The sequence below is a fragment of the Stegostoma tigrinum genome, chromosome 30 (genome assembly GCF_030684315.1).
Source record: "Stegostoma tigrinum isolate sSteTig4 chromosome 30, sSteTig4.hap1, whole genome shotgun sequence".
NCBI lineage: Eukaryota > Metazoa > Chordata > Chondrichthyes > Orectolobiformes > Stegostomatidae > Stegostoma > Stegostoma tigrinum.
The window spans coordinates 25,275,447-25,292,077 of NC_081383.1; the positions used below are offsets into that span (position 1 = coordinate 25,275,447).

The window sequence follows — 16,631 nt, forward strand, 5'->3', positions numbered from 1 at the left end:
TGTACCACACATGCTGTCCCCGTAAATCCTATCAAGTTGGATCCGAAACTAGTTAACTCAGCCACATTAGGGGCATTTAAACAGTTCTTGGATAAGCATATGGATAATGATGGGATAATGTAGGGGGAGGGACTTAGATAATTTCACAGGTCAGCACAACATTCGAGGGCTGAAGGGCCTGTTCTGTGCTGTATTGTTCTATGTTTCTACCTAAGCTAAAAACCGAAAGAAGTGTGAATGCTTTAAATCAGAAACTCAAACAGAAATTGTTGGAAAAGCTCACCATCAACCTCTGATCACTCAGCGAATTGTGGATTGAATTTGCCAAATTTTCTTGGATCCCATGGGTTCTTAGCTATCAGACTCCCAAGTGGGACCTTAACAAAAACCTTGAAGTCTAATTAGACTGTACCAAAGGCATTGCCCTCTTCTACACACAGTCACCTTTTTAAAAAAAATCCAATCGAATTGATCTCCCCTTAACAAAGCCATGCTGACTGTTCTTGATTAATCCCTGCCTCTCCAAACGCAGATTAATTCTGTCCCTCAGCATCGCTTCCAATAGTTTTCCCCAACAGAGGTTCGACTGATATTGTAGTTTCCTGGTGTATCCCTTCCCCCTACTCGAATAATAATACTGCAACAGCTGACCTTTGGCACCACTGTGTGGTCAGAGATGAATTGAAAATTTTGCTGTCTGACCACTCAAAATCTCTTCTCCATCTATGTTAATATATTTAATTGAATTACAGACTTTCTCCCTGATATTTATACCCATATCAGCCCCTGCTGTTTTTTTCTCTTTAAACTAATGCTGTATATCTCCCAATGTTTGGATTTCACAGAATTTGATGGTCCCACCCTTTTTCCTTTATTGGAACATGTTGGCCCTGTAGTCTCCATATTCGATTACTGATCATCTTGAGGAAATCATGGAAAGAATGAATTTCCATTCAGAAGTTCATAATTACCTAATTTTGTTTGCCGTTGGACATTATTTTATATGATCTTGTCCAAGTTACATTACTGGTCACACAAGTCAAAGCAATTACCACAGGGCATTCAGGTGTTAGAGCCAAATTCTGAAATTCTCTTCCTCAACATCTCCATCTCTATTTCCTTGAAGTTGCTTCTTAAAATCTACTTCTATGATTAAGCTTAAGTCATCAACCTTAAATATAGAGTCATAGTGCTCTGCTGAACAGAAAGAGGCCTTTCACTCCATTTCCAGTCAGCAGGCACCTATCTACTCGAATCCCATTTTCCACCATTTAGCTGTAACCTTGAATGCTAAGGGCTTTTTAAGTATTCATCAAAATACTTCACAATGTTGTGAGGGTTCTTATCTCTACCAACCTTTCAGGCAATGAGTTCCAAATGCTCCCCCCACTCGACCCTTTGCGTGAAAACATTTTATCCCCCTCAAATCTATTCTGAACCTCAGTCTGACGAAGTCATTTCAGATGCAATGTTGACTGTTTCTATGTTCACAGATACGACTAGACCTGCTGAATTTCAATCTGCACTTGATAAATGTGGATTATAGCCTCCAATTCTGCAAAATAAAACCCACAAGTCACAAAACAAATACTCTCCATTCCATATTGCCTTTAATGAGTGTGTCTACATGATCAAAGTAGCACGATAAAGCAGTTGTCACTGAGCATTGCTAAATTTTACCTCTGTTCTGAATATAACGTCTCCAAGAAAGTCTTGTTATTTTCTTGACTTAACGATGTGTGGAGAAGAACTAAAATACAAAAGATGTATCTTGAAGACTGCCTTTATTCTTCAATATATGTGTCACGATTCTAAAACTCCCCTTTGAGTTATTTATGCAGTTGATTCTCATTCCTGACTACAGTTCGACCAGATAAACTGATTCAACAGGTCTTGAGGTTTTTGGTTGAATATATTTAATAAGAATTTTTTCAAGTTATCCATGCATTATGTAAAAAAAAAATTCTAGGCTGTTGTGTACCACACATGCTGTCCCCGTAAATCCTATCAAGTTGGATCCGAAACTAGTTAACTCAGCCACATTAGGGGCATTTAAACAGTTCTTGGATAAGCATATGGATAATGATGGGATAATGTAGGGGGAGGGACTTAGATAATTTCACAGGTCAGCACAACATTCGAGGGCTGAAGGGCCTGTTCTGTGCTGTATTGTTCTATGTTTCTACCTAAGCTAAAAACCGAAAGAAGTGTGAATGCTTTAAATCAGAAACTCAAACAGAAATTGTTGGAAAAGCTCACCATCAACCTCTGATCACTCAGCGAATTGTGGATTGAATTTGCCAAATTTTCTTGGATCCCATGGGTTCTTAGCTATCAGACTCCCAAGTGGGACCTTAACAAAAACCTTGAAGTCTAATTAGACTGTACCAAAGGCATTGCCCTCTTCTACACACAGTCACCTTTTTAAAAAAAATCCAAAATTGATCTCCCCTTAACAAAGCCATGCTGACTGTTTTATGTTTGTCCATTGTCATCAGCAATCATTCAATAAGAAATATGATTGTCCACATCGGAAATTCCATGTCACTGATCATGGGTTCTATGTCCTTGTGTGGCTGATGAGCCAAATCCGACAGCTGCATCTCCACCACACATATGATGTTTCCAGGAGGTGAAATTAATCCTTGGCCCATAGGTTGCTGGCCTTCCTTTCTCTGGTTCCTTTTCTCCAAGTCTTCGCTTCTGAACCAGGGTCTGCTGGATGTTTATATCTATGTTTCTTTCTTTCGAAAAACCTTCAGGGAAACTTTGAAATGCTTCCATCATCCTCCTCTTATTCAAGTGCCTTTCTTGAGCTAATGTTACGAGAATGCACAGTAATGTTTTTTTTTAAACTTCATTCCAGTGCAATCTAAACAGCGATACTGGTGAGCCACAGGATGATCTGTCAGAAGCAGCAATTCAGTTCTGCCAAAGGCTGGGCAGCAAAGCCACAAAGGCATCAGAAATCATAGCCAGCAAAGATGTTTCTATATACGGTGCCATACAAGAATGCATTAACCATGTGAATGAAAAGGCTACGTCTAATGCACAGCGAATTCAGAAGTGGCTTCTTTTAGAAAAGGACTTCTCCATTTCAGGAGGAGAACTAGGTGAGGAATAAAAATAAAGCTTGGATATAATTGCACAAGTTGTAGACCAATTTTATCATTCCAAAGCAGGACAAGTCAAAACATACAGTGAACAAGTGGCTAATCAAGCTGGTGTCTAATATATTTTATTATGTAATAGTAGTGGTTTTTCCCTCATATGTTATTACATATGCATCAAGATTCCTATCTCAGGAAAGTGGCAAGCCAGAAGTACACTGCTCCTTTAGAAATTGGGAGCATGGCACTCAAAACAAAACAAGCTAAATTTTTTAACTTTACAAAATATAATTTTGTATTGCAGTGTTTTGTTATAAATCTCATTTTTGGTGTATTGCCCTCTGTTAATCACAGGTCCAACAATGAAACTGAAAAGGCCTGTTGTGTTGAAGATGTACAGTGACCAAATTGATGATTTGTACAAGGATGCAGTAACTCCAATCACTCCAGATAATCCACTTACAGCAAAATAAACTTCATTGTTACTACAGCAATGATTCACCAGCTGGATTTGTACATTGTCTATAATTTTTAGTTTTGCAATGTTAACATCAACTTTTGCATTTCTACATATGTCTGAAATAAATGTTCATGTTTCACAATTGTTAGAACAAATCATGTGAGAACAAGTGCTTTTTATTTATAAAATGCTTAGTGCAGGCATTGTGCCAGCATTGCATATGTGCTAGTTTGAAAGCTTATTTTTCCATACTTAAATGTATGCACAAATAGGTGATTAAACCAACTTTTGGTAATTGACTTCCTAAAGTGGAATTATGCTGAAATGTAGTAAACATGAAGGCCAGCAGCAACAATTCTGTTTAGAGTGATGTCGCTTGGATGCAGAATAAAATGTTTACAAAATCTGTGACAAATGGCAGATATTCTGCTATACATGATTACAGTCTCCAAAGAAGTGATCATATTTTATGGTTTAATGAAACCATGTGTGTAGAGATTATTATTCCAAGATTTCCATTTCTTTAATTTTTGTACAGCATCCCCAAACATTATTTAAACATGTCATACTATTTTTCTGTTATGGCTATTTATTGTTCTTAAAGTCAATTTGTCATGAAATATATTTTTTTTGTTTCAAATGTACATTTTTGTAGAAGAATTGTACAGCCCCCTTTGGACCAGCCAAATAAAACAAAAGTTTTGTTTTTACAAATGGAAAAGTCATAATATAATGTGGCAATGCTTTAAATTTTGTAGCATCATAGACTTTAAAGCACAGGAGTGTATGCTAGCTATCTGAAAGAATCTGATCTTTTCTTTCTCAGCTATTCATCCCCCTACTGGATTCTCCTTTCGCCGTGGTTCTGCTTGACTGTTCTCTGACATAATCATACCCTGTATAATAGATTTTATTTTTTGGTCTTTTTAAAATCAGTTGAAATTTAATGCTTTATGCCCTTTTTGACCAACCATTAGAATAGAAATGTTAAGTGATTCTACAGCAGTAAGGGCCACGGTACCGTCTGGTTCTGCTCACATCTGAAACCTTTTTTCATTTACTTTGAAAGAAGGCTGCCAAAGATTTACATATTTTTCCATTTCTTCTGCTTTTGTAATTTTGAAACCAAAACCAGGGATTTTTAGTTATAGGTATCTCGATCTCTTTGGACATTCAATTAAACTTGTATTTCTCCACCTCAACTTTTACACTAAGTCATTCTGCCCAATTTATCTTCAGCCTCCTGAAATTGCTCACTGTCACTTTTGTTATTAAACACTGCATGCACATTTTATATCCTCTACACCTAGGTTCAGATCATGTATACATCACCACCCACAACCATCCTTGCTGAGCATCAGAAATGTCACTGCTCAACTTGTTTCACTTCTCCAACCAGCACAAGTTTTTGTTTTTTATAATGCTGATACATTATCTCGAGTACGGTTGCCATTGTCCTGCCATCCTATAGGACTGCACTCCCTTCAGAGAGAGAGACAACTCATACTGACTTAATCCAGGATCACCATATCTCAGGTGAAGGGAGAAGTTGCGAAGTAGAATCCTTCCTGGTAATCTCTCTGGCAGCTCTTTGCACCACAGACCAGTTGTCCAGTCAACTGAGCTAAACTATCTCAAAGACCGTACACCTTAATTTCTGCTTTTATTTATAAGTGCTCCATACTTTTTTCTGCTACAAGCAATGTTGTTTACCCTTGACTCAATCCATGTCTTTTTACCATTTTAACTTTGGATAAAGTTTGATTTCCACAAGCTTTATCCAATCTTATGTGTTTTATAGTTAGTGATTTATTCTTTTTCCTCTTTCTCAATGTTACCATTCTCCAGTACTTTAATATCCATATCCATGAGTGTTTGAAAGATTGTGGTCAAAGCCTGTGATGTACTGAGCAATATTTAATTCCCGTGACATACTAAAAGGGAGATAGTGGGAGACTGGCCAGGGGTATGCTGGGATAGATTGCTAACAAGGGCATATAAATTAGGTTGCAGTTGGTAGCTTCAGTTGAACAGCTAAGATCAGACATAAATGCATTGGATTGCAAAGGACTCCTAGGATGTAATTTCTAGAATACCACGTGTGAAAAGTGCCTAAAAATGAAATGCTGGGGCTAAATTTTCAAAACCTTAATTATGGTACATGTTTATTTGCAACACTTATAATTTTGTAAGTATGAATTAAACCAGTTTTGAACTTTTCAGAAATAATGCCAACTTGTGAAGGGGAATGGTATTAACCAGAGAAAAAGCAACCCACTAGCCATCCCAAGATTCCTTGGCTGCAGGGAATAGCATTTCGGCAGTAACTTGATTACACTATAAAACATGGTAAAACTGGCACCTTAATAGTCTATGAATGATCTATACAGTGGTTTTACTAGCAATTGTTCTATGTAAAGTGTTATGTTTTTCTTACTATGAAATGAACAATTTTGATTTGGTTTTCTCAGCAATTGGGAAAATAAATAGGAAAGCATTATTTCTCAATAGTAATGTACCACATCCATTGTATGCAAGATGCCAGTTTATAAGCTGAACACAATTCTCATGCAGTATGCAATATGGCCATGTCAACTGAAGCTTGTAAACATTGCCCAATTAACATTTCTCCTACATTATTATTTGTAAGAATACTTCATTGATCTTGTTACCAGTTGTTCCCCAACATCTTAATACATTTGCAACCAATCACGTTAAAAATTCTTAAAGTGTAATTACTGCTATTTTACCACGAATGATAACACCCAGACTGTATTCAGTGTAAATATGGATACTGTAATGTTTTATTCTATTGCTGCAGTCTGTAAATTTTGCATGAACATGTAATATGCAATGTTGAACAATTGCGTACTTCATAGCATTGTGATGCAAATAAAGTTGTGAAACCAGTAATCTTTCAGAAGGATGATATGTCAAAGGGTCCTACTACTGGAGTTTTTAAAAAAAGATCATTTTACATTTGTTAGATTTTCAGTGATTTGATGAACAGAAAAACAGAAGACCCATTCGTATGATAACGTGACTGATTACTTTTTAGATTAGACCAGCAGTGACCATGACCAGGTAAACTCAAAAACAGAAAAGGCAGAGTGCTACATTTGTTTTAAGCAGTAGCAATTGTAATGAAAAAAAAAATCTGTGAACACCTCTTCACTTAAAACATGGTAACAGTCAGATCAGTTAAGGATAAAAATTGTTACCCCACATTTTGGTCTAGCTGCACTGCTTTATAGCAATAATCGGTTAACAAGTACTTACTAACAGAAGATAAAGTTCAAGTTTTTTTCATTGCTGAAAAAAAGACATTTTGTTAAAAGATTATCATCTTGCAGGCAGGGCAGATAAAATGCTTAAATAAAATGTCTTTATTTTTAGCAATACTTGGGTATTAGACAACCAAATCATTATTTACAAGCAACAAAACTGAACCATATAGTACACAGGGAAATAGTATCTACTAGTCTCAGTCCATGTAACAACAGATTGTACAAGTTTCCAATATAATTTCAATAATCCCAACAGAAAAACGTCCTTTGATCCAACACTCGAATGGACCCAGTGCTTACATATCTTACCAGATCCCAAGAGAGGACTCAGCTTCAATACGAGAGAAAATCTGATGATTTCAGTATGGGACACAACCTTCAGCCCAGTGTCCTCACATCCATCCAGTCCACTGGAATAATGGCCTGGAATTTCCATGTCTCTTGTGTCAGTCTAAATTTTTAAAAAATTGGCAGTAACCTTATTGTGCTACTCTCCCCGCTGACATCACCTTCCCTATAATCAATCCACCCCTCAAACACATGGTCATCCAAAGCCCAAATGATTCTTCATTCTCACTGCACCCTCTCTGATTTGGGTAATGTGGTATTTACTCAGGCTTCAAAGGGGCTAACAGTAGATGCTGAATGGTGTAAGATGCGCTAACGTCCTTTTTCGGGTATAAAGGTATGACTTTCCTGGAGAGGTTATCCTAATGGTTCCATTGTGTAAAACTTTGGATTAGAATTTAAAAACATTGCTGACAAGAATTGAAACCCCTATGTAAATGCAACATGCCCAGTCCAGCACCAGAAATTCTGCAGCAACTTTTATCAACTGCTATGATTTGAAACAAGACCATGGAACCTATCTCTGACAATGCAATTCCACTGTTGGAAGTTTTTCCAACCATTACTGTTAGAATATTTAGGACCATGCTACATGATATATGATAGTCCTCTTTTGTATTGGAACACAAGTAATGATTGGTGCTAGAAAGCTTTTGGGTTTCAATTTTTTTAAAATGGCACTACTTTGGCAATTGGAAAGATGAACTACAAATTTTATCAAACTGTGTGCTAATTATGGTGCAAAATAGCTAGTGAAGTGCTATTGCATGTGGTTGAAAAGAAGAAAAACAAGTGAAAAACTGTTGCGCCAGGAGGTGATCTAGATGAGGAAAGGTGGTCAACTGGAAGCTGATAACCACTCTCCAGTAAATATACAGGCACAACTTCAGGCCTAGAAATACCAGAGAAAAGTTCAAATTTAAAATTCATCTTGGCCTTTTCTAGCCACTCTGCAACCTGGTCCAAATTCACCTTCCAGATCAGGCCACACGTTGATCTCATCAACAAGCTGAACAATGCTAATAGCACACTGTCACAGACCCTGCCTGGCAACGTAGCGGTCCTAAGATACAATGTCAAGAACTGAATCCAGTACTTCAGATGGGGTCAATCACAGCTGATTTGACTCTATCAGTGCAACTTTCACTCCCTTCTGTTGCAATCCTTATCGCATTGGCCTATTGAATAATAATTTTTTTATACTATGCCCCTTAGCTTTTAAGCATTTTGATATTGGGATTCTTTTATATCTATCATTCGTGGATTCACAACATTTAGAGAATTCTTAGGTTCAAAGTGGACGATGGCCAACATTCAGACATTGAATGGCACCACCCTGCTCCCTGGCCAATATCTCTGTCTCTGGCTTGCTGCAGTGTTCCAGCGAAGCCCAATGCAAGCTGGAAGAACAACACCTCATTTTCTACTTGGTGACCCTAGAGCCCTCAGGACTCAATATTGAGCTCAATAATTTTAGGGCCTAAACTTTCCCATGTCCCAGGCTCCCACCCCACACACCAGGCCTTGTTACCACACAGTCTGCCATTACACACCCTCTGTGGTTAGTCAGTAACAGTCCCCATTAACAACTACTCACCCTCCCAGCCTGATCATTAGCAACTCCTTTGTCTGTCCAAATGTCTTTCTCTCTCTTTGGGCTCTATCCTATCGTTTATTCCCTACCACACCCACCTCCCTATTTTCTGCATATAAATTGACATTTTCCCAGCCACCATTATTTCTGACGAAGGGTCACTGGACCCGAAATGTTAACTGTTAATTCCTTCAGAGATGCTGCCAGACCTGCTCAGCTTTTCCAGGAACTTTGTTTTTGATTCAAACATTGAACTCTGAGTTTGCACTTTTATTAATATGTCTTTGCAATATTCTACTATGACTCATTTACCATTTGGTCTAACTTGGTGTCTGCAAAATTAAATGTATCGTTAACAGTTCTTTGGGGGAAAATTGTTGTGAAACAAAATGCAGATGGAGTATTTATGGATCAGCAAAATACAACAATAAGATTCCACATCAGCTTGACGACAAAAGTTAGGCAAATAAGAATTAAGAAACTGTGGCAGAGAAATAGACCTGCAACCTAAAAGAAAAAAAAGATGATATGGTTTAACAGCAGATGCAAGAAATGTCTTTGGAGGCTAGGTCCAGAAGGGGCAGGGATAAGTGGTCTCTTGTGTTGTAAAATTCTTTGAATTTTGGTGTCCTTCTATGTAGCAAGTTTAAAAAAAAATGCTTAATTAGATATTGGTTAAAATAAATGTGTTTAAAATGTGTACATATTACGGAAGTGGGAAAGGATAGTCAGTACTCAATGGGTTCAAAAATATATATTCTTTAGATAATATACAATGCAATAGATCTGTACTGGATTCAGAGACTACATTAGTGAAACCAAGTTCAGTAATGTGTCTAGCACTTTACAGAATTTTATTTCCACAGCAAAACTGTATCATTTGGCATTTTATTAGAAACCACAGAATTCTTCGGTTCACATCAGGGATGTAGCTCATTTGTTCTTGCAGAATATATACATTAATTCTATTGTCTTCGGGTAAAATTTAACATTCACTAAAAACTAAAACAAAAGTCTCATCAAATGTTTCTTTAAAAACATTTCTTTCTTGTTCCTCTGGTAGCATGTAGAGGTGAACACCTCTTGGAGTAGAAAGTCACTCACTATTCTTCCTTTCTTTCTTCTCCTGACCTAGTAGAATAGCTATCCTTTCGGGAATTGATAAATGGCGATAAAATTTATGCTTTGACAATGACTTTCTTAATCCCATGCAGCTCCGGTTTTAAGTTGAGCCTCAGTTTTGAAACAAAGTTTTCAATATCCAGTACACTGTCGCTCATCCCTTAGGTTGTACCTTCCATCATACAGGGATTGAAGTCCAACGTCTTAGTTTTTATTTAAAAATACTACAGTCTGCATTGAAAGCCCAAGTCTTGTCATGTGGCTGTAGCTTCTAAGTAACTCTGTAGCTTACGGACGGTGGTTTCATCCAGTGAGAAAAGGTCAAAGTCAAAAGTTGTGTTTGTAACATTGAAATGTCCTGTTTCTTCAATCAGATTTACAATCTGTAGAAGGAAAACAGAGACCACTTGAAACCAAGCTCAGAAATTTGCATCAAATCTTTAAGAGTCTTACCCAAGTCAATTTTGATAGAAAAGGTAAACAATTGATAGTACAGTAAAAATACAGCACAGTATTTCGTGTTGATAGTAATGATTAACTACAAAGAGATTATTTCGTTCTGTGCAAAGAATAGTAATATTGGTTGATCGTGAAACAAATTAACGCACAACTTCAATTGGATAAATGCTTCAGTACCACACACTTGAATATTTAAACAATGTATTTTTCATGAGCAAAATTTATTCCCCACAGTTTCAGTAACAGCTACTAAACTTCCATCTATTCAAAATCATTAATTTAAAAAAAATTCTATTTACTGTGCAATAAGCTGACAACTTTAGAGGAATTGATGAGAAATGCAGGACCATGTAAAAGCTTAACTTCAGCACGAACCAATTTGCTTTTCTCTATTAGAAATAACCTGAGTTATATTGTCCTTTTCGTGACTTTGGGACATTTTAGCAACTTTACAGATAATGAGAAATGAAAGTAGCGTTACAGTAATGTCATTAAACTACTAATCCTGAAACCCACTCTAATCTTTGAGGGACAAGGATTCAAAGTTCACCAGGGCAGACAGTAAAACTATATTCAATGAACTTGAATAAGCTAACTTTGAACAAAAAGCTAGACTAATGCCAAACATGTAACAATTGTTATAAAAACCCATTTGATTCTTTAACATATGTTCAAAAGGAAAATTTGCAATCTGTTCTGGCCTATATGTGAACAGACCCACAGCAATGTGGTTGGTTATAAGCTGATGGACAAAACGTAACGGCCTATCCAGAAACATCCACATCTCATTAATTAATTATAAAAAAGTACCATTGTAATGTAGAAAAACATGACAACCAATTTTCAAAAGTCCCACATCCAGCAAAGAGAAGAATGACCAGATAATCGTACTGTAATGCATATTAGAAATAAATGCTGTTCCACATGTTCACCTAGTTTTTAAATGACGTTATTCAAGCTTGAAAAGTTAGAACCTTATTTTCCCAACAATATCCAAAAAGTAGTACTCTTCCTAACGAAGCAGCAGTCTTGATTATGTGTTTAAACCTCCAATCTTCTGACCCAGAGATGAAAGTTCTAAAATGAACCACAGTTGACATCATCACAGGAGAATTTCAAGTTGACTCAATTCAACCATTCACATGATGAGCAGTCACCAGTTAGGTCAACATTTATGGCCTATCTCTGAATGCCCTGAAGACGATGGTGATGAACTGGCTTCTTCAACTGCTGCAGTCCACGTGCTGCAGATACACCCACATTGTTGTTAGGGAAGGAGTTCCAGGATTTGACACTATGATATTATAATAAGCGAGATCATGGACAGTGAGGAAGGTTATCAGAAATTGCAGCAGGATCTTGATTAGCTGGGGAAGTGGGCCATAAAATGGCAAATGGAGTTAAATATAGACAAGTGTTGCATTTTGGAAAGTCAAATCATGGTACAAGTTTCATGGAGAATGGTAATGTGTTAAGGAGTGTAGTGGAATTGAGGGACCTTGCATTTCAGGTGCCCTGTTCTCAAAGTGGAGTAACAGGTAGACAGGGCAGTGAAGGTGGCTTTTGGCACACTGGCCTTCATCAGTCAGGGCATTCAGTACGGGAGTTGGGAAGTTATGTTGCAGTTGTTTAGGATGTTGGTGAGGGTGCACTTGCAGCACTGTTTTCACTTTTGGTCATCTTGCTATAGGAAGAATGCAGAAGAAATTTACAAGGATTTTGCCAGGACTCAAGGGACTGAGTTTTAGGGAGAGGTTGGACAAGCTGGGACTTTTTACTTTAGAGCGTAGGAGACTAAGGGAGGATCTTATAGAAGTGTACAACATCATGAGACACTTGGATAGGGTGAATGCATTCAAGTCTTTTTCCCAGGGTTGGAGAATCAAGGACTAAAGGGCATCCTTTTAAGGTAAAAGGGGAAAGAATACATGGGAACCTGAGGGTTGTTTTTTTTACACAGAGGGGGATGCGCACAATGAAATGAGCTGCCAGCAGAAGTGGTTGAGGTGGGTACATTAACAATATTTAAAAGCCATTTGGATAAATACATGGATAGGAAAGATTTAGAAAGATATAGACCAAGTACAGGGAAAAAAGGTTAGTGTGGATGGACAGTTTAGTCGACATAGACAGGTTTGGGCCGAAGGGCCTGTTTCACGGAAACAGGATAATACTCTGACTATTTCAATTCAGCAACAACGAATGAATGGCAATATTGTCCCAAGTCAGGATGATATGCAGCTTGGAGGAGAACTTGCAGGTGGTGATGTTCTTATTGTATCCACTGCCCTTGTCCCACGAGGTACTTGTGGTCGTAGATTTGGGAAGTGCTATCCCAGGAGACTCAGTTAGTTTTGTAGTTAGTCCTCACTTCTGTCACTGTATGTTATTGAAGGGAACAAACTTTGAAGGTTTTAGATGGGATGCCAATCATTAGCCTGCTTAATCCTAGATGGTGCTGTGCCTGTTCAGGCAAGTGCAGAGTATTCCAGCACAATCCTCGCTTGTGCCTTGTAGATGGTGGACATACTTTGAGGAGTCCGGAGTTAAGTTAGTCCCAACAGAATTCCTAGTCTCTGACCTGCCCTTGTATTTATAAGGCCATAAGGCATAGGAGTGGAAGTAAGGCCATTCAGCCCATTGAGTCCACTCCGCCATTTAAATCATGGCTAATGGGCATTTCAACTCCACCGCCCTGCACTCTCCCTGTAGCCCTTGATTCTTTGTGAGATCAAGAATTTATCAAGCTCCGCTGCCGGCCTCCACTGCGCTCCGTGGCAATGAATTCCACAGGCCCACCACTCTCTGGCTGAAAAACTTCTCCTCAGTTCCATTCTAAATTTACTCCCTCTAATTCTATGGCTGTTCCCACGCGTCCTAGTCTCCCCCACTACTGGAAACAACCTCCCAGCTATACATTATCTTGTAAGTTTCTATTAGATCTCCCCTCAACCTTCTAAACTCTAATGAATACAATCCCAGTGACTGTTCCTACTTAGTTTCTGATCAATGGTAACCTCCAAAATGTTGTAAGTAGAGTACTGAACAATGGTAATGTCCAGGAGCAATGGTTGGGTTCTCTGTTCTTTGAGACGGTAATTGCCTGGCACTTCTGTGGCACAAATATTACTCGTCACCTAAAGGCCCAAGCCTGAATATTGCCTGTATAATAATGGCCCCAATACTGCCACCTAATGGCTCAAGTCTAAATATTGCCCAGATGAATAAATCTGAACATTGTGTAGTCATCAGTGAGCATTCACATCTCTGGCCTTAAGATTGGAAAGAAGGTGATAATTGAAACTGCTGAAGATGGCTCGGTCTAGGACACTGCTCTGAGGGGCTGCAGAGATGTCCTATGACTGAAATAATTGCACACCTATAACCACAACCTTCTTCGTTATCTGCTAGATATGATTCCAATTTGTACAATGTCTCCCCCTTAATTCCAGTTTTGATAGCAGGTTCCTTGATACCACACTTGGTGAAACACATTCTTATATAAAGGCTAAATTCTTGCTTCTCAAATATAGGAAATTTAAAATAAGTGCACTGTAGCACAGAAAGTGAAAAGCTGCCACAGCATTTTGAATAACTTGTAATTTCTTGACTGTGGCCCAACAGAAACGTATTGAGAAATCAAGTCATGAGGTAGGGTAGGGTTTTGATAGTACCCAGTGAAAGCGAAAGCCTGAAAGTAACAGGATAGTGTAAAAATAGTAACAGGATTAATGTGGAAAAGAAACAGTTCCGTTTAAAATCCCACAACTCCAGGCTTATATTTAAGGTTGCAACTGCAGAAGGAATGCTAAAACAGGCCAGTATGAAGTTAATTATGTCGCCATACGGCTGACAACCATGTAATCTGATAAGAATAGAAGCAGAATTTTGGGCAGCATAGACTGACAGCATCCATTTCCAATGCACGACTGTCATGCTAAGTGAATTGCAAAGAACTCTAAACTGCCTGCTGGGTAGTTCAACTCTCTGGAGGAAACATTTTCTGTAAACGTGTAACACCTTGCAGGCAAATCTGAGGGTTAAAATTAAGCACTTTAATCAAAATTGTCTACTTTTTGCACATTGCAAGCATTACTTCTGCAGAGAGATTTTCAGCTGGACAAAGATTTCATGATGGCAAGTCAAACAAACCACTGAACTGTTGCAGCAATGGATTGATTATTTCCTGTTACTTGTCAGGTCTAATTTGTCAACAGCTAAGAAACAATAAGTGAATTAATTATATGGTTTTCTGCTGTTTACTGAGTATTCAAAGGTATTTCTCTATAGAACCAAACTGAATTGATTACTTTTTACAATTATCTTTAGGGTAGGTGGGACTTGAGCCCAGACCTTCTATCCCAGAAGTTGGGTTATCAGTGGGTTACAGGACCTTTGACTCTTTTAGCTTAAGTCAACTGGATATCTAATTTTAGATGTGAAACTTTTTAAAAGCTGGCTGGAAAAGTTTTAATTATATATCAGTGGTTACATGTGAAGGTCACAAGCTCCAAGTATCTGCTTTTCTTCAATGGTACAAAGACCAGGAGACATGGATTTAAGGTTTTGGACAACAGATGTAGGTGGCATACGAAGAAGAACTTTTTAAAGCAATAAATCTGTAAAATCACCACAGACAAGTTATTAAGGAGATCCTGTACTTACCTCTGGGCCAAAAGCACTGGGATCAAGACCCACCTGATGGCCATGAAAACTGCATCGTCATGCAGCTAAACATGCTGATTATCAGTGTGAAAACTCTTCCAATACACTCATGGCAGGAGCCAGAGAGCTTCCTGGTGTGCCAAACCAGGTGAGTGCAGCAGAACAACAGGATTCCTAAGATAAAAACTCAAGTGCAGGCTGGTGACATGTGGCAGCATCCAATTTTAGCAGGTAATAGTGAAGGGAAATGAAATGTCTGTCTGTATTCCAAAGTGAATGGGGCATAAAATTAGGGACACCTGGCCAAAACTGTTCAAGGTACTATTCAGACTACAGCTAGAATACTGGGAACAGTTTTGCGTCCCTTATCTAAGGAAAGATTTACTAGTATTAGAGCCAGTCTGGACAAGGTTCACTTGGCTGAAACTGGGAAGGCAGGACTGTCTTACCAGAACAGGTTGAGTAGGTTGGGCTGTACCCATTGGATTTTACAAAAATGAGAACTGACCTTATTGAAGTAATGAAGATTTGTAGGGGACTTAACAGGGTAGATGTGGACAGGATATTTCCCTTTACAGGTGACAGTCTAGGACCAGCTGGTGTAACCTCAAAATAAAGGGTCACAGATTTAAGACACAGAGATGAGGAGGAATTTTTTCTCTCAGAGGATACTGAATCTGCAGAATTATTTACTGCACAGGGCTATGAAGGGTGGGTTATTTAAGTAAATACAAGGCTGTGGTGGAGAGTGAAATTGGGAGTTATAATATCAACCATGATCTCATTGAATAGCACGGCAGATTTGATGGGTTGAATGCCTACTTCTGCACCAATGTAGATGATCAATAATTTCAACGAGGAAACCAGGTGGGCAAGTGAGGGAAATAAACATGATGGGTTACATGGGTAAAGCATGGAAATGGAACTGACCGCTGCTTCACAGGAAGCCAGCATGGACTCCTCCTATTTTATAATGACTCCATAACTTTTCCACATGTGGAATATCAGCTCTGACCAGCCTAGTAAAAATCAAATCAAAGTAATTTCAGACGACAGATTCAGAAGTACGGAAAAAGTGTTCAAAGCTTGCCAAGATTGCAAGTGCTTTAACGGGCAGCCAGATCAAAAAGGTAGGTAAACCAAGTAGCACCTGTGCACAAGGGGGGAAAAGAATTAAAATTTTACTCAAACAGCATTCAACCAGGTATTAATTACACAATGCATTTTGTGATTTTATTTAAAATGATATGAGCACTTAAAAGGAGCAACAATATCAATAAAAAAAAGTTTGTGCATGCTGTCCAAGGGTGCATTTATAATTTACCTGTTGTAACACATTGCGTTCTCTTAATGCCATTAACCTGCGATGCAGATCTACCAACTCTTCAGTATATGACTGCAGAAAAGAAAGTTAACATTAGAGTTTTTACCTTGGCATCAGACTGCAAAAACTAACATTTACCTTTTAGTTTTGATGCAATTAGGTTGACAAGTGGATCCCCTCATTTCCAAAAGCTTCCAAAATAGTGTTTGGCTAGTTCAATGTAACAAAGAATAAACTGACAGCTTACAGATTGGACTGTACT

General features: G+C 38.2%; 2 protein-coding genes across 6 annotated transcripts in view; one reads left to right on the forward strand and one right to left on the reverse strand.

Annotated features, from left to right (window-relative positions):
- The window catches only part of acsbg2 (acyl-CoA synthetase bubblegum family member 2), a 50,887-nt gene extending 44,404 nt beyond the window's left edge, over nt 1-6,483 (forward strand). For all 5 annotated transcript variants that reach the window (XM_048559660.2, XM_048559664.2, XM_048559661.2 and 2 more), the window contains 2 exons: nt 2,867-3,113; nt 3,465-6,483. In XM_048559660.2, coding sequence (XP_048415617.1) covers nt 2,867-3,113; nt 3,465-3,583 — 366 coding nt within the window. In that variant the 3' untranslated portion in view covers nt 3,584-6,483. The remainder of the gene's footprint in view (nt 1-2,866; nt 3,114-3,464) is intronic.
- The window catches only part of mllt1a (MLLT1 super elongation complex subunit a), a 99,143-nt gene continuing 88,877 nt past the window's right edge, over nt 6,366-16,631 (reverse strand). Inside the window, exons 11-12 of the mRNA XM_048559977.2 lie at nt 16,370-16,441; nt 6,366-10,304 (exon numbers count right to left, since the gene is read on the reverse strand). Coding sequence (XP_048415934.1) covers nt 10,176-10,304; nt 16,370-16,441 — 201 coding nt within the window. The 3' untranslated portion in view covers nt 6,366-10,175. The remainder of the gene's footprint in view (nt 10,305-16,369; nt 16,442-16,631) is intronic.